Genomic DNA, 27,022 nt, shown 5'->3' with positions numbered 1-27,022 from the left:
AGCACTCAAATGGGTGCTGAAAAGTTGAACTTTTCAGCACTTGTTTTGAAAAGTAACTCTTTTCAACATTTTTTTTTTATTTAAACGATTTATTGACAAAATACATGAAAATTTGACATAAAATTTCACTCATTGTGTGTTTTTTGGAATTGCAAAAAATGTTGTATGGAACTCATTGCAAAACTTGATTTTTTCAGCACTCTTCGTATTTATCCAACTCGGTGAACCTCGTTGGATAAATGTACGACTCGTGCTGAAAAAATCCTTTTTTTGCAACTTGTTGCATAAACTACTATGATAACATTGATTTTTAGTAGTTTGATAAATGATCCGAACAAAGCCGATCGCTGTCTATTTGAAGACAGCTTTGAGCGACAAAACGCAATCAACTTCTCTGAGCCATTCGCTGTACTACCCGATTGAAGTGAGAGGGAGAGCAAAGAGAGTGTATTCAGTAGCGATTGATGTGGAAGTGACAAACGATAGGAAATCTCCAAATCTATCCCGAAGAGAATGTGGTGCTATCTTGCTCTGAACAACATTTGTTTTAAGGCCAACCCCCAACCAAATTGTCTATAACATTGCATTTTTGGTTAAAAAAGTCATCCTACTGTGGACAGAAAATTTTATAAAAGGTTTTTTTTTTTCAAGTTAAAGTCCAGGCCGCGAACGATCCTTTGCATCAAATTTCACATTTATAGAAAAGTCTCACTTTTTGGAATGAAATTTGAAAATCGCTCTTAAATCCACAAAGATTGAATCCAAGTATGTGGATTTCTTGAAGAACCCTCTTTTTTGTAATTATTTTTTTCCAAACCAGCAGTGTTGCCAGAAGATATTTGTCCCAGTCACTATGCTTTTTCATGAATCACTTTCTCGTTTTCCAGTTCACTCTTCACACTTTTCTAGACAAATTAATTCCATAACAAAAACGTCCTATTTCATGTACATAAGCATTGTGATATAAACACACACACAGTAAAATCGTTAAGAAAACCACGAAAATCCAAACACTAAAAACCATCCCTCTCCAAAGATAAATGCGAACATTCGGCCCCGGAAAATTCTCCGCATAAAAATGGCAAAACACACAATGTTTGGCCAAAAAATCGCAACAATTTATCGCTCGAATAACCCATCCAAAGACGAAATCCTCGCAAACGAAACCGGTTGGGCTGTGGCCCCGCGTCGTCCCCAAAATTGTAGAATTAATTTTAATCTTAAGCAATTTGGGCCGCGGCAGTTGCAAACCACATGCAAAACCGCCAGTTCTAATCGCGCTTTTCTATGAGGAAAAACCCAACCAAAAAGGAGTGGGTGCGGGAAAAACTCCGAGACAATATCGTTTTTACTGTCTTAAAGCCCGTTTTTTAGGAGGAAAAGCTCGCGGAAGATTAAATTCATCCATCAGTTCCGTCGGCTAGCGCGGCGAAATCGCCTTGCGGGAACAGAAAAGTGGCGGGATTTTCGCCCGACAAGTAATTATTTTCCGGCGACGAGGCGAGGGAGCTCACGTTTTGGCGCGCGGGATTACCTGGGTTGGTGGGTGTGAAACTATTAGCCAGTTGAAAACGAGCGATTTTTCATGGTGATAAACTGTTTAGGGTTGGGGAGATGTGGAGAGGGCCGTCGTGCTAAAAACAAATTGACAGTAACTTGGATGATTACGAGCTGTGAGTTGTAAATCTTTTGGAGAAGTACAGTTATCAACAACATTGGAGAGGTTCAAGATAATTTTACTACCATATATAACCCTCTAAAATCCAACTAAAGCTAAAACTTATTGAAAAAATATTTTTACACATTTTGAGAGTGTCAGTTTTGGTTGGTTCAAGATACATGGTGTGTGCTCATTCTTGAAATAATTTTCTAAATCTGTTATGTTGGTATTACAAATAGCACATTTTCAATCGCTTATATTTAAAATTTGGTCAAAATCCATGAATTATAGATAGTGACTGAAGGGACGGATCGAATGAGACCTCAGAACATGATATTCTGAGTCGATATGTATGTAGGTCTAGGACGCCAAATTAAGATGTTCACTTTTCGAAAGATTTTACAGATTTTCCTCAATAAGGTGAGGACACGTCCCTTTGCTCAATTTATTTAGAAGATTTCAAATAAATATTTCAAAAAAATATTTGTATTTTGAAGAAATTTGACTGCTTGTTACTAGATGTGAGTTTCATGTGTCATAAAAGCGTCGAACAATCTTTCCTTCAATTCTTTCAAGCAGATGGCCATAGTCTACCTCGCGAGACGTACCATCATTTATTACCGTACAAACAGCCAAAGCTTTCCATGGGTCATAAATTTTCCAGCAAACGTGCACGCGAGCACAACCACGCTTCATCATAACTGATCAGCGCTGTTTCATGAATTTCGTTTTTTCGCGAAACAATATTGATGATAATCAAACACTAATAAGCTGAATTCAATTTATCAATAATTTCGCAGATACCAAATTTTGTGAAATATTTTCTAACCAAAACGTGAGCCCCTTCAAATTGCAGCTATGATCGATCATGATTCATCTTACCTTAAAGTTAAAAACCCACCAGTTGTGAAAGACTGAATAACCGCGAACGAAAATTTCGAATTGTCCCTTAACATATCTCCACCATCGAGAAGCGTTCAATTCTAAAAAAAGGAAACATCTTTCGCCAAAAGATTAACCAAAATCAAACCTTTCCCCTTAATAATCAGAAGAATAAGAGCAACGCTTCTCCGCTAGGCCACCGTCGAAAGGTGGCAACCCCGAATGTTGAGTAAAACTAACGTAAAAAGTGCTGTAAATACACACAAAACCACGCAAAACCAAGATGAAAACACGCACGCATACTCGCTTACCGAACTTTGAACATCATATCAGCAGGTAGTTTAAAGTAGCAAAAGGATCGCAATATGAAGAAAATTATTAGACTTTAAACAAAAGAAGCTCGTAGAAAATCAACCAATTTTTCCCTGGCTAGAAAATGTACAGTACGTGTGTGTGTGTAAAAATTGAAACTGTTCAACCGAAGCAACCAATTAGAGTGAAAACGCAACCTTAGAAACGATGAAAAATCGGCCTCGAAACGAGGCCATTCTAGATCTCCAAAAAAACTCAAAGTTTCACAGTAGAAAAGTTGTAAAATTCTACAAACAAAGCAGAGTTTCACTTAGTAAAAACAGAAAATAAGAAGTCCTTAGCGTTCACCATTCAGCCAGAGTTACACAAACCAAGAAAGTAGAATAAGTAAATTAAGGGGTCCAAAACAAATTCTAGGTCATCGTTAAGGCAGACTCAGTAGAGAGAGGAAAAAAAACATTCTGCCGAAATCTCCACTACCCGTAGAGAGTGTCGTCGTCGAAACATTGGTGTTGTAGAGTGCATTTTTTAGGTGTTTAGTAGATCGAGTGATTGGTGTGTTTTTGTGTCGTTGCATTAGTTACGAATTTACAGAATTTACTAGCGGTGGCGTCTCATCAGGACGAGATGCTACACAAAAAAAAACAATACTAGAAGTGTACATAGACAAATCTGCTAAGAAGGGGTGAAACTTGAACGATATTTAAATTAAAAATTTGTTAAAAATCCATTTTCACAGTTTCTAAAGAGGTTTGCATAAATTTTCAAAAAAATATATTTTTAATCCTTTGTATTAGAGCCAGAACATAAACAATATTTCTTTTTTACAAAAAAAATCTTATTTTTCATTTTCCATTTGCAAATTTTAAGGTTTTACTGTCGAGAAGTATCTGTTTTCAAGTAAAACATAAATCAAAGATTTCAAAATGCCGCTGGAAAACAGAGTGAAATAACGATTCAAATTGCATGGGTATTTTCGAAAAAATACGGTGTTTTGTGAAAATTTTAGTATTTTATTCCATAAACTCCAAAAAGGTAAAAATGCATGCAAATTTTCGAATCATTGATGAGTACAACTCATAATACAAATTATTAAAATTTGAGTATTTTCGAAAAAAACGGTATTTTGTAAAAAAAAAAAAGTATTTCATTTAATAAACTCCCAAAAAGTACAAATGCATGCCAATTTTCCCATCGTTAGACACTCATATTGCAAATTATTAACATTTGAGTATTTTAGAAAAAAGTACGATATTTTGTGAAAATTTAAGTATTTAATTCCATAAACTCCAAAACAGTGAAAATGCATGCAAATTTTCGAATCGTTTGACACCCATTTTGCAAACTTTTAAAATTTCAGTATTTTCAAAAAAAAAAATTTTTTTTGTAAAATTTTTAGTATTTTTTCAAAAAACTCCCAAAAAGTAAAAATGCATGCCAAATTTTCATCGTTTGACACCCATTTTGCAAATTATTAACATTTGAGTATTTTCGAAAAAAGTACGATATTTTGTGAAAATTTTAGTATTTATTTTAATAAACTACAAAAAAAAGTAAAAATGCGTGAAAATTTTCACATAGTTTGACACCCATATTGCAATTTTTTTTTGAATATTATTTAAATTTGAGTATTTTCGAAAAAAATACGATATTTTGTGAAAGTTTTTGTATTTCATTCGATAAACTTCAAAAAAGTAAAAATGCATGACAATTTTCGCATCGTTTCGCATCGCATTTTCGAAAAAATACAGTCTTTTGTAAAATTCAATAAAATCCAAAAGAGTAAAAATGCTTGCAAAATTTCGAATCATTTGATACTCATATTGCAATTTACGAAAATTAATTTTTTTTCGAAAAAATAATATTTTACAAAAAATAAACTGTATTAATAATGAAAATGCTTGCAAATTTTGGAATCGTTTGACACCCGCAAATTATTAAAATTTGAGTATATTCGAAAAATACGATATTTGCTTATAGCAGCGAATAACCAAGAAGGTTTTAATGCTGCCAGAAATAAATGAATTACCAACAACAACAACGGTAGTATGCGAAAATTTTAATATTTCATTCAAAAAACTCTAAAACAGTGAAAAATCTTGCCAAATTTCGCATAGTTTTTTAACCATATTGCAAATTTTTAAAACTTGAGTATTTTTGAAAAAAAAATCGTTATTTTGTGATAATTTGATTAGGCCGTTGCAAATATTTTTCAAAGTTTATGATGATTTTTTTTGTATTTTACGTTCCGATGACGATGAAAACCATTAATGTTATCGTTAGATGCTAATATTATCGACGAAAATTCTATCGATTACCAACCTTGAAAAAAACTTGACGCTTTGAAACTATTTTAATTACTAAATTTTAAAACCGTAACATGCAGTGTGCAGTATTAAAAAAGATGTATGTAGCTTGAAATAAAATTTCAAATATTTCCTAAACACTATTGTTTGCCCTTTTTGGTAAATAAACTTTTAAATATAAAACATTTCTCGACAGTCAAACTTGAAGAAGATAATATTCAAAACGAACACTAATGATTCTCGGAACATTTCTTTAAAGATGTATCTTATGTGGACAGTTTTCAACTGATTGAATTTAGCAAATTTTAGAAAACACACATTTCCTTCGCCGAAGAAACCGTTATTACGCAAACACTACAGTAGACAACCCTTAACTCGTTACAAAGTGAACAAATATTTGTTGAAATCTGTGATTACTTTAGTTACACGTTACTGTGATTTTTCCACAGGGGAAACAAACTGAAACAGTAGCCAGCAAACCAGCTAGAATTTGTTAAACTTATTCGTGTTCAATATTTCTCACATCCACTCTAAGCTAGAAACAAAAAGAAGAGGAAATACTCTTAAAAACAGGTGTGTCCATCCATAAAAGCTGTCAGCAAGAGCGCGCAGGACGTCTATTTACATCTTGATTGACAATATATTTTTAAGCTGTTACACTCATCAAAAAGAAAGAAAAAAAGAAGAAGAAAAAATCTACATGAAAAAAGATAAATCATACGATCGACCCGCGACGTTGAACAAGTCGAAAAAAAGGGGTGAGCGCAATCGTTTGCGTCGTAAAAAAATCGCAGATACTAAATTTGTTTTATTGGGTCGTTATCAAACGAACGGAGAACGGTGGCTACCAAAAATCCCACCCCCAAATAATTCTTTTCCGGCAAGGACGAACGGTGACGACGGAGGCGGAAGTACAACAGAGTTTATTCTAAAGCAAAAGTGACGAGAGCAATGGGAAAAAGGTTCGTTTCCAATGCACTGCGAGAGGCGAGCTTTTGCGCGAGAAAGCTCATGCGAAAGCTTACCGTTCCGCGCGAGGTGGGATGATTTAGGCTAGGAAAAAAAACACCCCACATATTGTGGGGATTGTTACTTAAATTGGGAATGAAAATAATAGAAAAACAAAACATTTCAACTTTGAACCAAAAAAAGAAGTTTATCTAGCAATACAGAAAGGAGTTCTCGAATAAACAAAAAAAACCTACAATATACTATTAATGCCTTCACTTCCAAAGAGATGAACAAACATTTACTAAGTGTGTAGCAATTACTCAGAAGAAGAAAATTACATTTGAACGTAGTTAATAAGAGATCAAAAATAAAGAGTTACAAAGATGATCAAATTGTTTCAACTATCAAGTAAGAATACTGAAGTAAATATAAAAAAGTAGCGAGTTCTACTAACCAATGCGGCATTCTATCACACGAACACACATCTCATAATAGGCGGTAAGATGAGTCGAGCAACCGTGGAGATTGTAGATACAGAAAGAGACGAAACAAGTTAAAAATAAACTCAATCAATCAAAAGTACGCATCGTAACTAAGTGAGATACTCGGAGAAAAAAGGGGAACTACAATTGCACTGTATAAAAAAACATTCACACACACATAAACACATCATTACCACTATAATGTAAGTAAATCCAAAGAGTTCAATAAAACTAAATTCAACCAAAGCTGTTGTGTAATTTATTTCTCGAGAAAATGGCTAAAAGCTCATCCAAAAAATGCCCACTTCAATCGGCGCTTTTTTTCTTAATTTTTACCATAACATAATTTTTAAATTCTTCTTATTTTTACTGTCTTACTGTCTGTAAATTCTTCTTATTTTTACTGTTTACTGAAATTTGCTGACAAAGGTACGTGCTAATTTTTTTCTCTCTACAAAAACCAAATTCTATTTTCTATTCTATTTTCATTTCCATTTAAATTTGTTTTAATAACAGCAACAGACATTTCATTAAAAAAATGAAAAATCATATCTAGAGCTTATTTTAAAGCTACAAGTGATCCGATTTACAACCATTCGGATATTATAATAAATTAAACAAAATAAAAAATATATAGTTTTGTTCAAGTTATACAGTTAGACTCGATTATCCGAAGCCGAAGTTTCGATTATACGTTTGTATGGGACTTCGAATAATGGAACCACGAACAAATTTGATTTTTCGTTTTTTTTTTTTCTTGTTTTAAACATCAACATCGAGCTCTGTGACCCTATTTAAGTCAAATTTGAATAGTTGATTGCCTTTTAAATAATAAAATGTATTTATTCAATATTTCGTCTCCACTATTTTTGTACCATCTTGGATTTAAAAAAATTAATTCACTTTAGCGAAGTTTAGGGGTTATACTTAAGCTCGACAATCAAAAAATAGACAACTAATAGTTTTTTATTCATGATTCGATTATTCCAAGTTTAGATTATCAGAAGTGATTTTTTTCCGAGTCTGGACTGTACTTGTTCCGATTCCTCTTTCAGTTATTTGCCACTTGCCACTAAAAACTCAACCTTAAATGTCTAAATTACCCACAAGTCATTTCCAATTGACCTCCAAGTCATATTCTGTCAAAAATTATCAAAAATGTATCAACAATGGAATACAAATACTAGAAACGTGAACTATTTACTTTTCCTGACATTCTCGAGTGACGGTCTACTTTTCTCTACCAAAAATAATAGAATGGAAATGAATAGTTCTAGTTTTCAGCACCATTTTTCAATATATTTTTTTTTTTGCAATTCTGAGATACGCCTTTTGATGGAATTTTATATCAAACATTCATGTGTTTAGTAAATTCACCGTTCAATTTACTTAACACATGTTTGACATAAAATTCCATCAAAAGACGTTTCTTAGAATTGCAAAAAAAATAAGCAGCTCGTTGCAAAACATGATTTTCACTGCACTCGTCGTATTTAGGTAGCGTTCTTTTATTACGTAACGCAGCTAGGGGGGGGGGGGGGTATCAGCGTATGTTACGAAAAGTAACGAAAATTGGAGGAGGGGAGATGTGAAGAAAAATTATGTTACGTAACGCAAAATTTTCATATAAGCACTCATAAAAATTTGCAAAAAGATCTTGTGTTACGCGTCACAGAGGGGTAGGCGGTATCGTCCATCTGTTATGATATATTTTTGGTTAGGTTACCGTGGTCAATTTAATCCCTTTCTTTACTTACAAAAACAACTCGAGCATGCTCCAGAAGACAACAAGATTCAGATAGAAAAGTTCTCCCTTTCACTAAACACATGATTCAATGCGTTTTTCCAAAACAGCTCTGAAAATCATTTGCACTTCTTGTTTTCTGATCAACAAATCATGCACTCTCCCAAAATTCAGCGTACCAGCTAGTTCCCAAACACGTTAAAACAAGTCAAGCGTTACGGTCGATTTTTAAAAAGTAACGCTTTTTTGCCATGAACTCGGATCACAACATCGTGAACAAGTTCATAACATTATAAAGTGCATACAGAGAAACCTCTTTTTACACGGTGCGTTACTATCTAATTTGTCGATTTCTCTGGAACGACGCAACATTTTTTTAATCCTTTAAAAGCAATTTGTATGTTTTGTTCAGATCTACAAATAGCTTTTTGCTGCATGCAAAAATTCTTGTATGGGTTTAGCGAACTCGACGAAAACGTGATTTTTTGTTCATGGCTACATGAACGCTTTTTTACGTAGAGTCGACTACTCTACGTCCAATTTTCTTTAAAATGAGTGCTCTACCCAAGTAACATTTTAGGCTTTATCCAAGCTGTCACAACTGCTATAAAACCTATCAGCCAAAACCAACATCAAAACCCCTTATTCGTAACAAACTCCCCAGAACCTTAATAAACCCCACTTAAAACCCAAAAGGACCTCCGCAAAAGGTTGTTACGGCCTATTTATAAAACCTACAGAGGAGCTCAAGGCTTTACAACTGAATCCTAACAACATCCTCAAAGCCTTGATAAAACCTTTGTTAAAACCTAGTTTGGAGTTATGGAAAAATGACATTTCATACGTCTTTAAACGTCTTATGCCAAATAGGTTTTATTTTGGCAAAAAATAAGTCTTCGTCTTGCCAAATGAAATTATGGAGATGGTTGTCAAAAATGGCGATGATAAATAATAATTATTAGAGGTAATCCAAATAATTTGAAAGCTTATTTCTCACAATCGATGGCTCAAATTCAGCTGCGGTTGAAATTTTATTGATAAATGTTGGGGAGATAGAGCCAAAAAATTCAACTCGCTTCATCAAAAATCAATATTTTGTAATCATAGTGTTTAATGTTAAAAAATATTTTATTGCAATTCTTTGAAAAAAATGTTCAAAATATTTTTAAACATCTATCGCTATATAAATCATACCAGAAATTCAGCATAAGTGTGTGTTTTCATCAAATTTAAATCATTTTTTTCAGTTTTCTATTTTTTCAATCAAGATGGCGGTCAATCATATTCAATCAGAGCACGCGTCTAGCGCCATATTTATGCACTGCTATTTGGCCGCGATAAATGCTCTTTAAGGAGCTTATGGTTTTAAGTGAGCTTTTTACATGCCTAATGGCACTTGACAGCTACAACACCCTAGGTTTTAACAAAGCATGCGATAAAACCGTTTGGCATGGCATTGCCATCTGGTTTTAAAGCCTCTATTAAAACTTTCATAAAACCTTATTGAAAGCCAGTCGGCTTTTATTTCCACCCGGTTTTATGTCCGAGGCATAAAACCCTGTTAGAACCTATTAATTAGCTCTTGCTTGTTGGTTGCGGTGAATGCTCAAATAAAACTATTAGGCAATCAAGATGCTACAATAAACCCTTAATAAAACTTGGTGGTGGCTAGTTGGTTTAAAAATGTTACTTGGGTACACTACACGGCTTGCAGATTTAGAGATATTGCAATTCAAAAATGACGATTTTTGACATTTTTGACGAAATAGCGAAATTTTGGAATGGTGTCAAAACAGAGTTGGTTGTCCGATTTGGGCAAGATTCTTACTTATTTTGATGATGAGAACAATGAGAACATGTTGATTTCAATTTTGGATTTTTTACACACGAAGTGGAAAGTATATTGTTTTTGCTATGAAAAGCATATCGTTCTTATGCCGTTCAATGATTCTAAATCAGGTTAAATAAAGTATTAGTATGAAGGAATTATATTAAAATTTTTCAAATATTTTGTTTGAATTTCATGTTTACTTCAAACATATTTTTTTAAGCTTCGAGGCAACTGACATCCTCCTGAGCATCCCCCGACACGCCCATAACTGGACTTCAAGCTAACATTTCTTGGTGCACGAGCCATCGCAGTTCCTCCTCATTTGTACCCATGCCACATTGAAGATTCAGTTGAAGACCATGGTTCCAACCAAGCTCCAACCTATACTATCCATCGTTGGGTCCCAATTTGGCCATCGTCGGCTCATCCGCCAACGCGTGCCAGCAAAGCAATAAAACTAACCTTTGAGTCAACGCAAAAACAAAGCAACAGATTCTGCTATAACCATGCAACGCACAGTCACGTCGTCGTTCCACCTAAATTGAGCTAATCGTGGTTTAAGCAAAGCCATTTGAATTGAATGTGCAGCACAAAACGAAGTGCGCGCGCAAGAAGAGCGACGAAACATAAGCGTTTTATTATCGAGTTGAATTTATACACAGACGTTGAGACAAAACTTCGCTTGTATCATAGAACTAATCGATTTAAATTAATTAGCCTTACCAAGTATAACACAGCGAAATGAACTCCAAACGTATAGTTGTTCCACAGGAAGGGAGTTTTAAACAATAAAGTAATTGTATTATTTCCAGTGATGTAGCCAAAATGTATTCCTATTCTTAAATGTTTCCACTATGAAAATAATTTTAGTTAAAAAAGATTTTAAAAACACATTAACTTAACAAAGATTATTATTATTACATTATTAAAAATCTTGAAGATCTTGAGAACTTTGAGTTTAAGAACTATATTTTGAAGACAAACTATCTACATCCCTGATTGGAACCAAGCTTCGCACGATTAGTCATTCCCACTAATTCTCTATCTAAACAGTCGTTTCTTCTCGCGTTCCACCATGATCGAACAGAGCAAAAGATGACGCACTGCGGCGCGAAAATCAAAAGAAGTAGAAGCAAAAACGGTTTACTTAAATACAGACAGAGAGAGAACACTAAGAGCAAACGTTCCAAGATTGTGGTGCATTTCCTCCGTGAGTACTACCTACTAACAGTTTTTACTAAATTGTTATTGGTGTTGGTTGTGAATTGCTCAGCTGAGCGCACAACACGGAGAGAAGAGGCTTGTGGAACGCTCACATACAGATAAACTGTCCACCCGCCCAAAAGGAAGGTGCGCACGCGCGTTGAGAGTTCAATCAAGAGAAGAAGAGAAAACAAACATTCTACGACAGCGCGAATAGATCTTAAACAGGGGTGTCGGAAGTTAAACAAAATTTTATTTTGTTAAATCATACTTTAAACATTTCAGCATTTTTTTACAAATTCCATTCCTCATGCTGAAGGGTTTTGAAATTGTTAGTTTTGCAGAACGATGAGCTTTAAATAATAGTTGTAGTCATTTTCTTCGTTTGACACTGTTTTTAGTTTGTACCACGGTGGTTGGTCAAAGTCAAACTAAGAAGTGACGAACTGTCATTTTTCACACGGCACTCACGCACACTTTCAAAACAAACGTTTGCTAGTGTGTGTGAACTCCGTGTAGAAGGGGTGTCAAACTAAAAAGTGACCCGTTCGTTTGACAACAGTTGGTGTCAAACCATCGGGGTTTGAGTGTATTTTAGAATCGTTTTCAAAATTGTGTGAATCCTTTGAAGTTTTGTTTTCTTAGTTTGGCAACAGTTTCTTCAGATTTCTCATAAATCTTATGAAGCTTGGCAGGTCTGAAAATTTGTTTATAAATTAACAGTGGTTTTTTTAAACAAAGTCTAGAATCCCTGTTTATAAGTGGATACAATTTTTTACATATTTGTTACATTTAATTAGTATACTTTCAATGTGATTCTTGTAAGTAAGGTTTTATTAAAAGCAAGCCCAAGATATTTCAGTTGATCCTCCCGATCCTCCCACTTTAAAATTACCTAATTCATCCTAGCTCTTAAGTTTCAGAAAATCAGATCGAAAAAGTCTTAAAATGAAATACTCATGTTTCACATTTTCAAATGATCAAATTTGTGTTTGGCTATATTTTGATATATTTTTATATGTGCACAGCAGGGATGAAATAATCGGAAAAAAAATCTTTTTTGCAATTCCGTCGTGAAACTACTTACTTTTCCTGTCATTCTTGAACGACGAAATAGCCTACTTTTCTCTACCAAAAATAACAGAATCGAATAGCAACACTTTTCAAAATAAATGCTGAAAAGTTCTACTTTTCAGCACTCAAATGGGTGCTGAAAAGTTGAACTGTTCAGCACTTGTTTCGAAAAGTAACACTTTTAAACATTTTTTTGATTTAAACGATTTATTGACAAAATACATGAAAATTTGACTTAAAATTTCACTCAGTTTGTGTTTTTTGGAATTGCAAAAAATGTTGTATGGAACTCGTTGCAAAACTTGATTTTTTCAGCACTCTTCGTATTTATCCAACTCGGTGAACCTCGTTGGATAAATGTACGACTCGTGCTGAAAAAATCCTCTTTTTGCAACTTGTTGCATAAACTACTATTATTGGACCTTTAAAAAGCATTAAAATTGTTCTTTTCAAATTCCTTACAAAACATATTTATCAAATAAAAGATCAAAAGGCTTTCTAAAGCTTGTAAAAACCTTGTGTTGTGCTTGTATTTATAGGACCTTTCCAATAAAAGCTCTAGAAATGTTTTCGTGAAAAACTGAAAACGATATTATTCGTAAAAGCAAACTTGATATTTCGTAAACCTTTAAACGTTTAACAAAAATATTTCTAATTCCCAAATTCCAAATTTATCTAAATAATTCCTTGACATTTTTTGTTATACCATGGTGTTATGTCGGTAAAGTATACGGATTTTTGCTCAGCAAGAGTTGGTAGCCTTAAGTATGAGTAAGGACATAAATATTTGAAAACTAAAAATGGATGTACAAAATGTGTAGTTCTGGATCTAGACTAGCCGCAACCACCAGAAAAGTTCATAATACCGATTAATATCATTGCTAAAACTGCTATCCCAATTCACCCCACGTATCACGATTCGCCAGCGATGACGGTACCCTAAAATGGCATGTCTCTAGATTTTTTGGAACACCTGCCAAACCTGCCAAAACATTTTTTTCCATAATTTTTGATGAAAAATCCATATTGATAGAGAAATATGTAGTAACAACATGAAAAAAAAAAAAAAAGTTAAAGAAAAATATTTTGCATTTGTATTTTTGTTCAATCCGAATCGAATAAACACCTTTGCGGCAGACAACATATCGATCTTTATATTTTGTAGAACTTCTGTATGAAAAGCTATCAATTTTGTATGAAAACTTATGCATGAGGAATATGAGGATTTGATAGTTAAGTCCAACTAAAATTTTGACTTTTCAAACCAAAAGAGACAATTGAAGTGAATTCAAAAAATCGTGAAAAAATACAAGCGTTCTTCATAGCATTCATCCCCATTTTCCTGGTGACGCCACTGGTCACCCCATACAAGCAGAAAAATCAAATATTCTTTAAATAAACGAGAGCCAACCCGCGGCACGGCTCGCGGACGGAATCCAACTCACATTCGCGCGCCAGTAACTCGACTCCACTCCGACACGACACTGCTGGCGCGAATATTCGTATAGTCTTGAAACGCCCGCGCGCGAGATACGCACACGGGATTCTTCTTTTTTTACATAATAATATAATTTTTCCCCTAATTGACGCGCGCGCGGCAAGGGGCGGAAGAATCGAAAAAAAGGGCAAGGAAAATTGCTCCGCTGGGAAAGTGTGAACATTACCGAAAGTCTGATTTAGAAGGGCAAAAAAGTGTGTTTGAACCGATCGAAAAGTGCAAATTCTGAAAGGTGCACACTGCGAAAGAAAACGGAAGGTAAAGTTTACATGCAAATTTATGTAATTGCAGAAGAAAGTCTCAGTTGCTCGGTACACTACGTGAGAGCGCAGATCGTGAGAATGTGTGAGCAAACACCAGAAGCTGGAAGTGAGCGATGTGAAACGATGCTTTCGTGTGCTCTCTATCGCGTGAGAAGGAAGTGAGAAATTGTCACAGCTGCTTGAAGCAATTGTTTGAACGTCGGCACGCACCAGTGTAACGGAATTGCATACCACGGTGACAAAGTGGGGTGATTTATCTATGCGCGTGAACCTTTTTTGCGCAAACAACAATACGGAAGAAGATGAAGCGTTTTGGTGAAAGCAGGGTGTGGTGGAAAACCGGGCTGAGTGTTGTTTGTTTTATTTTTCGTGTTACTTCATCACCTGCAAAGATTAAGACAAATCGTTAAATTGATTTAATTAACATTTTTTTATTGAAGATTTTAAAAGAGCTAAAATGTTTAACGTAAATTTTCAAACGTTCTATCTGAATTGGTGATTTGAAACGTTGCGAGCACCCTGGAGCTCGGTACAAGCCTTCAAAGTTTGGCATTTTTTTTTTTCGAAAAATCGGCCCGAAAAATCAATGTTATATATACCAAAAGATGCGCAAGGATCTGGCCTACACGCCAATGATGTTGAAAATAAACGCTTCAGTGGCCAAAATGCATCAAAAAGTGTCATTTTTGAAAAAAATCTTTTTTTACGGGAAAAATCCCATTTAAAATTGAAGGGCGGAGCGCCAGCTCCTGTTACGTCCAATTTTGGATTTAGGCTTAGTATGCCCACCGGAACAAACCCTTGAATGCCCGCCAAAAAGTCATTTTTGTATTTTGTCGTGATCAATCTCTAGCGTTCCTAACCCAATGTTGTCCAAAAAGCACGTGTAACAAGATGCACGAGAACGACGATACGAAATTTAGTTCCAATACTGCCAATAAGCTCGTGCTATCTTGACACAACCTGCAATCACAACAAGTTGCCAAAGGGAATTTGAGTCAGATGCTGTTTTATCACTCTTGCTTGCACGTTCACTGTTAACATGGATTTTTCCACTACCTGAAACAGACAAATCAAATCGACACTACCGTGCTATCTTGTCGCACGTCGTTTTTCGTCGTTCTGAGAAAAACGCGTTTCAATGTTTGACCTGGAAAAAACAAAACAAGAGCACGCAATGTAAACAATAACAAACACATTTTGTTTGGCTGACCTTTTTGTGGTTTGCCCCGATGTTTAGTTGAATTGGTTGTCTGAGTCCCGAATTATAATTATTTTTTTTACAGTAGTCGGGCATGTACGTGTGTCAAACGCGTTATGACCTGAAATCCTTTTGGCCAGTTGTTACACTAATAGCAATTTTTGTTCACGATGTGTCGAAATAGCACGACAAGATTGAAACTTCTGTCATATGAAGAGTGACAACAATTCAAGGAGATTTTTTTCTAAAAAATCAAACCATCCACATTAACGACCCCCGGGTCTTTTGTGGTCTCTATTGCAAGTTTCTGCTCGAACCTAGGAGTCCGAAGGCTTGAATGCGGAGAGCACCCAAACCTCTTTTACTCCAAGGAACCTTCCACCCCAATGTTTAAACTGACGACCTTTGGATTGTGAGTCCAACCGCCGCCAGCGATTCCACCGGAGTAGGCTTGGTTTGGTGTGTTGTTTGTACTTATGGCATGGAGACGACTCCTACACCTGGAATGACTTAACGGCCTAACAACCAAGGCCGGGACCGACATTTTACTTCCTCATCCGATGGAAGGTTGGAGCAGATGGGAATCGAACCCAGAATCATCCGCTTACAAAGCGGACAGCGTAACCATTCGGCCACGCACTGCCACAGATTTTTTTTTCTATTTTTATTGAATATCTCAGGATAGAAATCGAATTTTAGGGATCTGTAAAGGTCAAAAAGTAAGACATTGTGAGCTTCACAAACTGGCGTTCTTATCTCAATTTGGTCCAAAATGCACGTGCGACAAAACGGAATTTAAGTGTAGTTCAATTTGGAATTTTCCATACGATTCGATGTAAATTACCATGCAACTTTCATTTAAAATTACATTTTTCATCATGGTACCTTTTGGTACATGATTTATTATGTAACTTTTTTATGCAGGCAATTCAGGCAGTAACAGTTTTTTTTCTGTAGCTCAGTGTAATTTTTTGACAAAATTATTTTGAGCGATTCATTTTTTAACTTACCTCAACGACAGTAAAGAAAAAACGCGCTGTTTTCGAGTAGTACACTGTGTGTGTGTTTGTGTGTGCGTTCACAGTCTAATAATAAAGGTCTATTTACACCGGCGGCGCAGAGGTGGCCAAATCGTCACAGCGGAAGCCATTAGTATTTTTAACCCCCTCTACGAAACCATCACCGTGCTACGTGAGGTGAATTGATATTTGTTGTGATCAGCGACAAGTGAAGCACAAATCACTAGCGGTGTGTGAGTGAGGAAAGAAGATTGACACCGCAAGAGAGGAGAGATTAATCGCGATCGAGAAGAAATCAAAAGATCATCATTGAAAAGCAGGAAAATCGTGGTGACTCACCCACTAAAGTGGCAGTGTTGCCAGAAGGAATTTCGGCTTCTCTGTCTCATTTTGGCACATTTCGTCAACTTGTAACGAGTACATATGGAGTAAAAGTACAGTCGGTATGATTGGGAAGTAGAAATACCTAAACTGTATTAAACGTACACGCCGCAGAGTAGAGCTTCCTTGCTGAGTGACCTTTGCTCATTCCTTTGGTCACTCAAATGCCGAGTACCTTTTGCGCCAGTTATCCCAAAAGCTTTCCGTTCAACCAGATGGCCGAGTGGTTTAAACTCTGCTCTTGAGGTGAGCCAGCACAGGAGATCGGGGAGAGCCAGCCGCACGAATCTCGCGAAGAGTTTCGCGTTTTCGCGGTTCGGGGGTGATGAGATCGTGGAGGTGATAAAGCGGTCTAGGGGAATGACAAGCTATTGTCCAGGGTTGGTAACCGTGAGAGGGAACGGAATTCGGAACTGAAGCCTCTCATAAGTCTCGGCGTTCTGATGACGCGCCCAACGGTTCACTTTTATCAGTTCCGCGGAAGAGGCACCAGTGGCCCTCGATTGTGCGCGTCTCGTGATTAAATTGTAGGTTCTAGCTTTCCATGAGTTTGTCTTTTTAGGTTATCTCTAGTGTAATGTGTTTCTCTGTCCTTTCCCTGTTAGCTAGTTTAGCGAGATTAGTAGATTGTGCTAGTGCCGTGTCGTGTGCGTGTGTGTAAGCCTGCGTGCATGTGCGTTCCAGAATTCCTGGTAAGTCCGGAACCCGACCACCTCGTGGCTTAACGTGCGCTAACCCGTGATTCCGTGTCCCGTGCCAGTTCTGCGACACCGCCACGCTCGTCAAAGACGGCCACGATCTACCGGGGACCAGCTACCGCTTCGAACCGGCCGCAACGCCCACGCCGCCGAAGGCCAGCGCTCGCCAAACCGCGCTCGGCAGCGGAACTGTACGGCCACGCCGTAACAGGACAGCAGCAACCGTCACCGCAGCGTCCTTGAATTAACCGCCATCGCGATCGCCAACCACCGTTGAAACCTAACCTGGAAGGTTAGAAACCACGTGAGTGAAGAGGGAGAGAAGTCCGGCCTCGAAGGCGGACACGCGAACCGGCAACCAACAACCAGCTAACCAGCGTTCCAGCCGAGCAGCAGCAGCAGATCTTCAAAAATAGGTCGTCGAGGTTCCCTCGCAGGTGCGACCCACCACGTGCTCGAGTCCCGTCCGGTGTTAACCGGAGAACAGCAACAGCAGCAGCAGCGAGTGATGACGTCGTAGACGCCGTCAGCAAGACCACCAAACCACCGAGTTTCTTCGAAACCGTCGACCAGCAGCAGCAGAACAGGTATCGAGACGACCACGTGATCGTCGACCGCGAACGCCAAGCAAACCGTGAGTAAAAGCATGCTTAAGTGATAAGTCCATGGCACACTTTTCGCCCGCTACCAACCTTACCAACTAAGTAGCGCGGCGCTGCGCGTCGAGATTGTTCCGACACGTCAAAAAATGAATACATAAAACGCACATAGCACACACACCTAAACCGGAAGAAGAAGAGAGAAGAAGGAAGACAAACACACGGTAGAATCTGAACTGAAGTAACAGGATCTCAGGGAAAGGAAGAGGGGAGGATCGCCGGCAAACACAAACGTACGTACGAAAACATGAATGACTCACTGTAAATAAACGAACACAAAACACTACAAATGTTTTTCCTGCTGCACTTAACCTAGACACACAGTAGCTATAAAACACTTATGCTAGGGTGACCGAGAGAGTCGACTCATGTTTTGGTCGCGACCGTTTAAATAAATGTAGATTTTCTTTCAATATTCTATTTTACTTTATTTTTCTACTGGAGTCAGGGCTCCGAATCCCTTGGACCACTGGCTATTTTTCTGTTGCACTGTTTCAGGTGGACTGTTGAAGGCCGCAGGTGATGAATCACGCCCTGAGGTCTCCAGTCCGTTTCCGGTTTCTTTTTCAGCTACCCTTCCTGGGTAGTGGCTTGGTACGCTAGTCGGAGTACCTCCGACGCGTTTTACACCCCCACAGAACTCCCTGTCCCGAAACGGGATTACTGAACCCCCCTCGAGAGGTCTCTACGGCTGGGCAAACCGACAAACAGGTGGATGGTCTCCTTCGGGAGTGGCGCTTAAGCCATCTCACTTAACCATAGGGGAGTTCGATAGGCTGGCGGGCTATAACTGGCGCCCAACAATACAAGGCATCTACTGTATTCTATTTTTTTGCTGAATTTTTCAGAAATTTACGGATTTTGGGAAAGATTTTTTTTGGCTTGATTTTTTGGTTTGATTTGAATTGGTTTTTTTTTGTAGTTATAAGATTGGTTTTTGTTCCGAAGAAAGGGTTGAGTTTTTTTTCGGAGAAATTGGAAACACAGTTTTGGGTTGTTTTCATTCGCATTGTATATTATATTATTTCTATTTTTTTAATTTTTTTTTCATTCATTTATTATAAAATCATATTTTGTTTCATTATTTGTAATAGTTGCGCTACTCTTGGTAGTATTTTCTTTAACCTACTCTGTTTTTTGGTTATTATAGCTTACTAAATTAGCGAACCATAAAATTTTGTTTTTGGAATTGAACCTAATTGCACTAGATGTTTAAATTGGTACCGTTTCCTCGTGCGGAGGACCTTACGATCGAAGAGATCGAGCACGAACTCACGGTGCGTAAGCAACCGGAATCAATTTTCCTACTCGATCTACCGGCAAAGCAACGGAAGGTGAGGAGCTTATTTAAGAGGGACCAAAAAGAGAATTTGATTTGGCCATCGTACACAAACATTAAAGACGAAGTAGATCACATTCATGGTCGGATCGATTCGTTGGCGAAAGCGTTAGCAAAAAAACAAGAGACCAAATTTGAATCGCGAGTTCTAAGTTATTGGCACCGGACAAAACGTCATTCGGCGCGGACGGAAACAGAGAGAAAGATCAAACGCGAACTGGTACAAAGAATTGAAAATCTTATGAAGGAATTCGAATTTGGGATTCCGACGTCGCCAGTCAAGAAACAAATCAATAATATTCTCGAATCTTCGGGTAGCAAAACACCAACAACGGTTCCAAATTTGACCGAGCGGTCGAAACTTACTCTGAGGACCCCTGTGCTTGGCCAGGTCACAACTGTAGCGAGTACCCCTACGCCCACACTTTCGATCACGACACCTAATCCGAATTTAACACCAGGAGAGACTTCTTCAATCGCGTCTCCGATTTTGAATTCTGTCTCCAGCGGGTCGGTTACGCCGAACGATAACTTAACGTCCACGCCCACGGTTGAGAATTTAAATCCAGTCCTAACACCTCAAGAACCTAGTCCAAACTCAACACTCAAGACCCCAAACGTAGTGCCGCGAATCCCACGGTTCGAATTTCCCACACCGGACAAGAACGATCAAGGTACGGTGTGCAACAGCGGTTCGAGTCTTCCGGCAAAAGGAAACTCGGCAGACATGGCTTCGGGAGGTTCGGGCGGAGGCAACGGAGGACAGGCGGGAGACGACAAATTTTTGACGGAGTGGAAGAACATGAGGGCGATGCTTGGGGACCTGGTAGACAAGAACGCGGAGCTGAGGACGGAAATACAAGCTCAAAAGAAGGCGCTGATGGCGTTCGAAAAGCAGGGAACGATCAAAAAGAAGACGAGCGCAACCCAAACTGATGAAGACTCGAGGGGAGCGATTCCGAAGAACGGGAAGGAATTGACGTCGACTTCATCTGGCTTTCCGCTGGAAGAATGGGAAGCCATGAAGGAGATGATGCGCACAATCATGCTGCAGCAAAGCTCGGCAACAGCAAACAACAACAACGTACCACCTAATAACAATCCCCCGCCAGGTCGAGGAAGCGGAAATCCACGCCAATCTCCACCACCGTACCCATCGAGTTACGAGGGCGACTATAGCGATCCTGGTAGCTCAAGAGGAGGTGTACGTGGAAGTCAGCGTAACCGCGATCGCGCAGGACGATTCGATGGACGGATTGAAAAGTGGAAGATCCGGTTCTCGGGCGATTCCAACGTATCCGTAGAGAGTTTCCTGTACAAGGCGAAGAAGTTAGCGGAACGAGAAGAAATTCCGCCGTGGGAACTACTCCGGAACATCCACAAGCTTCTCGAAGGTACCGCGGAAGACTGGTTCTTCACTTACGCGGACGATTTCGACTGTTGGCGAACGTTCGAGGGCAAGTTCACGCACCGGTTTGGCAATCCCAACAAAGACCAGGGAATCCGATCAACCATCAAATACCGGAAGCAGCAACGGGGAGAAGCGTTCAAGGCGTTTGTCGACGATATCGTAAGGTTGAACCGACTGCTGACGAACCCTCTACCGCAGGATAGGCTGTTCGAGACCATCTGGGACAACATGAGGGACCACTACAAAACGAAGATTGCCATCGTCGGAGTGGGAAATTTGGACGACTTATTGGACATCAACCACCGGATTGACGCAGCGGACAGTTCAATTAAACAGCAGGCGGACGGCTCAGGGGAAGCTTCAAACCAGCGTCACGTGAACCACGTTGAGGTGGACGAGTGCGGCAGCGACGAGGACGGAGCACCGGTCAACGCCATCCGAGGACAACAGAACAGCTACAGGCCGTCGTTCGGGTCGTCGGGCCAAGACCAGCAACGACCGACAAGTGGGTACCGCAATCCGTACCGTTCCAGCCAATCGAGACCGCAGCAGCAACCCGGAGAACAAGGGCTTCACCAACAACAACCACAAGATCAACTACAACAACAACCGCAGCAATTAGTCAACCAAGCGCGACAGGGAGACGCGACTCAAGCGGCGAACCCACTGCCGGCAGGGACCAGCGGAACCACAGCTCAACTATTGTGCTGGAACTGTTTGGTTCACGGGCACAGCTGGCGCCAATGCAACAAGCCGAAGGTGATTTTTTGTTACGGGTGTGGTAGTTTGGGAAGAACGATAATGAACTGCGAGCGGTGTTCGGCGTCGTTTACGCAACGTTCCTCGGCTACGCAGCAGGGAAACGAATAGAGGGGTGCGAGTCTGGGAATTCGACCACTGACCTGAAACCCTACATTCCCACGTCAAATTTCGTCTACGACCCTTTTGCGCAAGTATACCAAGTCCGAATACAGGCCAACAAGTGTCCGCACATCCGAGTCAATATCTTCGACACGCAGATCGATGCGCTGCTCGACTCTGGAGCGGGAGTCAGCATTTTGAACTCGCTGGACATCATCGACCGGTACCGTTTAAAAATCCAACCGGCGGCCATCCGAGTGTCGACCGCGGACGGGTCGAACTACGGCTGCTTGGGCTTTGTAAATTTACCTTTTACTTTCAAGAACACGACGCGAGTCATTCCAACCATTGTCGTTCCGGAGATCTCTCGGAAACTCATTCTCGGAGCCGATTTCTGGGAGGCGTTCGGGATCAAGCCGATGATCGACCTCGGTCAAGGACCGGAAAGCGTCGAGATGGTCGAGCAGGACGACGACGCACTTCTCTGTTTCACGATCGAGCCTTCGGAGACAACGCCAACGTTGGAAGACCCCGAGGAGGACGACACGCTGGACATTCCGGTGTACGAAGGGCCGACCGAGTCCGTTCCAGATCCGGATGCCATCGAGACCGAGCACATCCTGACGAGCGAGCAACGCAGACAACTGTCCGAAGTCATTCGAGAGTTCGAGCTGACATCGACCGGGAAGTTAGGCCGCACGCACCTCATCGAACACGAGATTGTGTTGAAGGAAGGAGCAAAGCCAAGAAACCCGCCCATGTACCGTTGTTCACCGTACGTTCAGCAAGCGATCAACGCCGAGGTGGAACGGTTCAAGAAGCTGGACGCGATCGAGGAATGCTACAGCGAATGGACCAACCCTCTGGTCCCGGTGCCGAAGAAGAACGGGAAAGTGCGGGTCTGTCTCGATTCGCGAAAGATCAACAAGTTGACGGTCAAAGATAGCTACCCGATGCGGAACATGCAAGACATATTCCGACGGTTGGGCAAGGCTACGTACTTCTCGGTCATAGACTTGAAAGACGCATACTTTCAAATCCCGTTGAAAGAGGAATGTCGCAATCTGACCGCTTTTCGAACCTCAGAAGGAGTCTTCCGGTTCAAAGTCCTTCCGTTCGGGCTGATGAACGCGCCGTTCACGATGTCCCGCCTGATGGCCAAGGCAATTGGTTCAGACCTAGAGCCGTACGTCTTCGTCTACCTGGACGACATAGTGATCGCGGCGAGTTCCTTCGACGAGCACCTGCGGTTACTTCGACTGGTGGCGGAACGACTGCGAAAGGCCGGGTTGACTATCTCGCTCGAGAAATCTCGTTTCTTCCGCAAGCAGGTCATGTACTTGGGGTACCTCCTCAACGAGCACGGAGTGGCCATCGACAAAAGCCGGATTCAACCGATCCTCGACTACGCGCAGCCGCGGACGCAGGAGGACATCCGGAGGTTAATGGGCCTCGCCGGATTCTACCAACGGTTCATCAAGGACTACAGCAGAATGACGGCGCCGATCACCGACTTGTTAACCAAGGAGAACAAACGCTTCACGTGGACCAAAGAGGCGGAAGACGGGTTTCGGGAGCTCAAAGCAGTCCTGACCTCCGCGCCGATCTTGGGAAACCCTGACTTCTCGAAGCTGTTCACCATCGAGTCGGACGCGTCAGACCGAGCGGTAGGAGCGGCGCTGGTCCAAGAGCAAGACGGCGTCACGCGCGTCATCAGCTACTTCAGCAAGAAGCTCAACCGAACACAGCGGCGATATTCAGCAGTAGAAAAGGAGTGCCTCGGCGTACTGTCGGCCATACAACACTTCCGACATTACGTAGAGGGAACCAAATTCCGGGTCATCACCGATGCCAGAAGCTTGCTCTGGTTGTTCAACGTCGGCGCAGAGACAGGCAACGCGAAGCTGCTGAGGTGGGCGTTGAGGATTCAAGCCTACGACTTCGACCTCGAGTACCGGAAAGGGAAGGCGAACATCACGGCCGACTGTCTGTCACGTTCGATCGAAGTGGACGCCGTTCGCGTCACGCTTTCGGACGACGAGTACGAAGAGCAGATCGAGAACATCACCGGGAACCCAACGAAGTTCAGTGACTACCGGGTGATCGACGGACGGATCTTCCGCTACGTGAAGTCGCCTAACCGCCAGACCGATCCACGGTTCAGCTGGAAGCTGCTGCCGCCGCGAGCCGAACGCAAGGAAATCATCACGAAGGTCCACGACCAAGCTCACTTCGGTTTCGAGAAGACGCTGGCATCGCTGAAGGAGCGACACTACTGGCCGAAAATGCGAGAAGAGGTTCGGAAGCACTGCCGCGAATGCCTACAGTGCCAGGTGAGCAAAGCCGGCAACCAGAACGTCACGCCGCCCATGGGACCCCAAAAACCGGTCCAATACCCGTGGCAGTTCATCACGCTCGACTACGTCGGTCCGCTACCCGCCTCGGGCAAGAACAGGAACACATGCCTGCTCGTCGTGACCGATGTGTTCAGCAAGTTTGTTCTCGTGCAACCGTTCCGCGAGGCGAAAGCGCACTCGCTCACAGAGTTTGTCGAAAACAACGTGTTTCGTCTGTTCGGAGTCCCGGAGATAGTCCTGACGGACAACGGAACTCAGTTTTTATCCAAGCAGTTCAAAACCCTTCTCGAGTCGTACCACGTCCAGCACTGGCTGACCCCGGCGTACCACCCTCAGGTGAACAACACTGAGCGGGTGAACCGAGTGATCACCACGGCCATCAGGGCGACGTTGAAGAAAGACCACAAACATTGGGCCGACAACCTTCAGGACATCGCGGACGCCATCCGCAACGCTGTACACGATTCGACACACTACAGTCCATACTTCGTGGTCTTCGGCCGGAACAAAGTGTCCGACGGCCGGGAGTACAGCTGGATCAGAGACAACTACGAGCCGAGCGACGACGACAAGGACGTTCCAGAGCAGAAGAAGAAGCTGTTCGAAGAGATCAAAAAGAACCTGACCGCCGCCTACCAGAGACACGCCAAGACGTACAACCTCCGTACGAACGCCAACTGTCCCAAGTACACCGTGGGGGAGAAAGTGCTGAAGCAGACCTTTGACCTGTCCGACAAGGGGAAGGGCTTCTGCAAGAAGCTCGCGCCGAAGTACGAACCTGCGGTCGTGCGAAAGGTGCTGGGAAAGAACACGTACGAGCTGGAGGATCTGGACGGAAAACGTTTTGGGGTCTACTTCACCAATCGGCTGAAAAAGTGGCACACACCTCAGCCAGCGGCAAGCGGATCGTGATGAGATCTTTTCGAAGAGCAGATTGGTATTTTTTTTAGCTATGTCCCTCCTAATCCCATCAGGAGCAACCATTTCCGTTTAGGGAACAAAACACCCTCGGGGTAATTACCTCATTAGGGCACTCGACGGACTCGTGTTAGGGAAAACCAGAATAAACAAACCAGCACTGAGGGTACCGAGTTGTACCACGCGCGATCGCGACCTGGGAGAATCGGTTCGATCTGGGGTGATTTGTCAGTTGCGTTCCAAACTTAAGTACGGGAAGATGAAGCAAAGAAGGAGCAACTTAGTTGCGATGACTTCCAAAACGCCCGATGACTGTCGAGAGCCAGTAGTCACTTGTACTAAGATTGCACGAAGCTATGAATGAGCAAGTGATGACCTGTGTTAGTAGCCACCGAAAGGTGTGAACGAAGAAAGCGAGCCTGCAATGACTTCGACAGCGATCGATGATTGTCGAAAGCTAGTAGTGCATCTTTGGACAACGCCCACAAATCATCTCGAAATCGAATCAGACGATCCACATTTTCTAAAACCCAACGAGCTATGAATAGACTTCAACCGAAGAAGTGACCAAGGGTAGAACCGGTTCTACCACGCGAAAATACCAAATTTTGGGCCGAGTAGACACCACAAACCAAGACTAGCCTGACCGAGTCACAGCTAGCACGCGTAAAACGAAGAAGAGGAAGAAGATACGCAAAACCGAACGCGACGCGAAGAAGTTAGTGGTTAGTAGGGCCTAACGCCTAACCCTTAAACTAAGTTAGTACTAAACTAGGTTAATCTTAGATCTATAAAAACTCACGATCCGCTAGTCCAGTTGGGGGTGGGTCATCCTTCCTTCCGTCGAGTGTGGGTGGAGTCCAAACTTCCGTCAGTCGGGGCGAGTCATCCTTCCGGCGAAGTGGGGTGAGGGTGGCCGAACATCGTCAGCTGGCCGAGCAAGATCGTCGTCACCTGTTTGCGTGGGAGGACGACATTGTAATATGATCACTTTCATTATTAGTTTCTTCTTATACTTACCTGAATTGTTGTTTATTTTTCTACGATGGAGACGTTTTTTCCAGTTTTTTTTGCCTCGTTTTCCGATGATTAACGATCCTTTTCTAATGTAAATAGTAGTTATAGTTTTCCCCCCCTTGTAAATAGTAGTTTAAGTTATAGTTAGTAAACAATCGAAACACAGCTGGCGTTTCGCTGGTTTGTTTACAATCGGTTTCCAAACATAGTAGTTTTTGCACTATAGTTTTTCCCCAAAGTAGATTTTCCACACCAATTTTTGCACAGATTTTCCCACCCAGTTTTCCATTTTTTGATAATTTTTCCCAAGTAGTTTCAGTTTGATTGATTAGCCACAATTTCCGCAGTTTTTTCCCCCCGAGCGCTTATCAATCGCTAACGACAGGTTGAGATTTCCACGCCGCAGTAGACATGCCGCTGCGCTGAAAATAAACAAACAAAAAAACCAACTTAAAACCGATAGCTGGAACGATATCTCAGCTCGACTTTCCTCGTTTCCGTTGGGGACGGTCCTTCCGACCATCCCAGTCGTCTGTTCTGGCCATTTCACACACTTTTTCCACATTTTTTCCTCCAAAACTTTCACTCGCGGTTCCAAACTTGCGCCTGCATTTTTTCGCTTTCACACACTTTCCTCCGTTGACAGTTCGATGACGTTTATTTGTTTGTGTGCGTAGCACCGGTAAAATGCGCAGGGTGATTGAGTGACAGATCAGATCTTGGAGATGGATTCTGCATGGGAGATACTTTTTTGAATATGAGGGGTGAACGAATGTTTTTTTTGTAGTTTGTAATTATGTGTTGATTCTTCAAGAATTTCGTTATTGGATTTGATCCTGGTGTTAGAAATTCTTGTGAGGAGGAATATTTTGCGTTTCAAATCATAATGAGTGTTAAATCGCGGAAATATATTTCCGTGGCGGCGAATTATGAGGAGAAACAGACCCCTTTTCTG

General features: G+C 41.1%; 2 protein-coding genes across 7 annotated transcripts in view; both read left to right on the top strand.

The window, feature by feature from the left end:
* Window positions 1-13,895: 13,895 nt before the first annotated feature.
* The window catches only part of LOC120417356 (uncharacterized), a 29,487-nt gene continuing 16,360 nt past the window's right edge, over window positions 13,896-27,022 (top strand). For 3 of the 6 annotated variants that reach the window (XM_039579365.2, XM_039579362.2, XM_039579360.2), the window contains exon 1: window positions 13,896-14,201. The gene's annotated coding sequence lies outside the window, so the exon portion shown is untranslated. The remainder of the gene's footprint in view (window positions 14,202-27,022) is intronic. The other 3 variants (XM_039579368.2, XM_039579363.2, XM_039579361.2) reach the window with 1 other exon arrangement.
* LOC120417379 (uncharacterized) lies at window positions 19,373-25,044 on the top strand. The gene is made up of 3 exons (XM_039579399.1): window positions 19,373-19,498; window positions 19,895-21,673; window positions 21,889-25,044. Exons 1-3 carry the CDS (start codon window positions 19,373-19,375, stop codon window positions 25,042-25,044), a joined length of 5,061 nt encoding a protein of 1,686 aa, XP_039435333.1.

This window comes from Culex pipiens, chromosome 2 (assembly GCF_016801865.2).
Source record: "Culex pipiens pallens isolate TS chromosome 2, TS_CPP_V2, whole genome shotgun sequence".
In the NCBI taxonomy this organism is placed as follows: domain Eukaryota; kingdom Metazoa; phylum Arthropoda; class Insecta; order Diptera; family Culicidae; genus Culex; species Culex pipiens.
The sequence above is the reverse complement of the archived record's forward strand: the minus strand, read 5'-3'. Positions and strand labels throughout refer to the sequence as shown.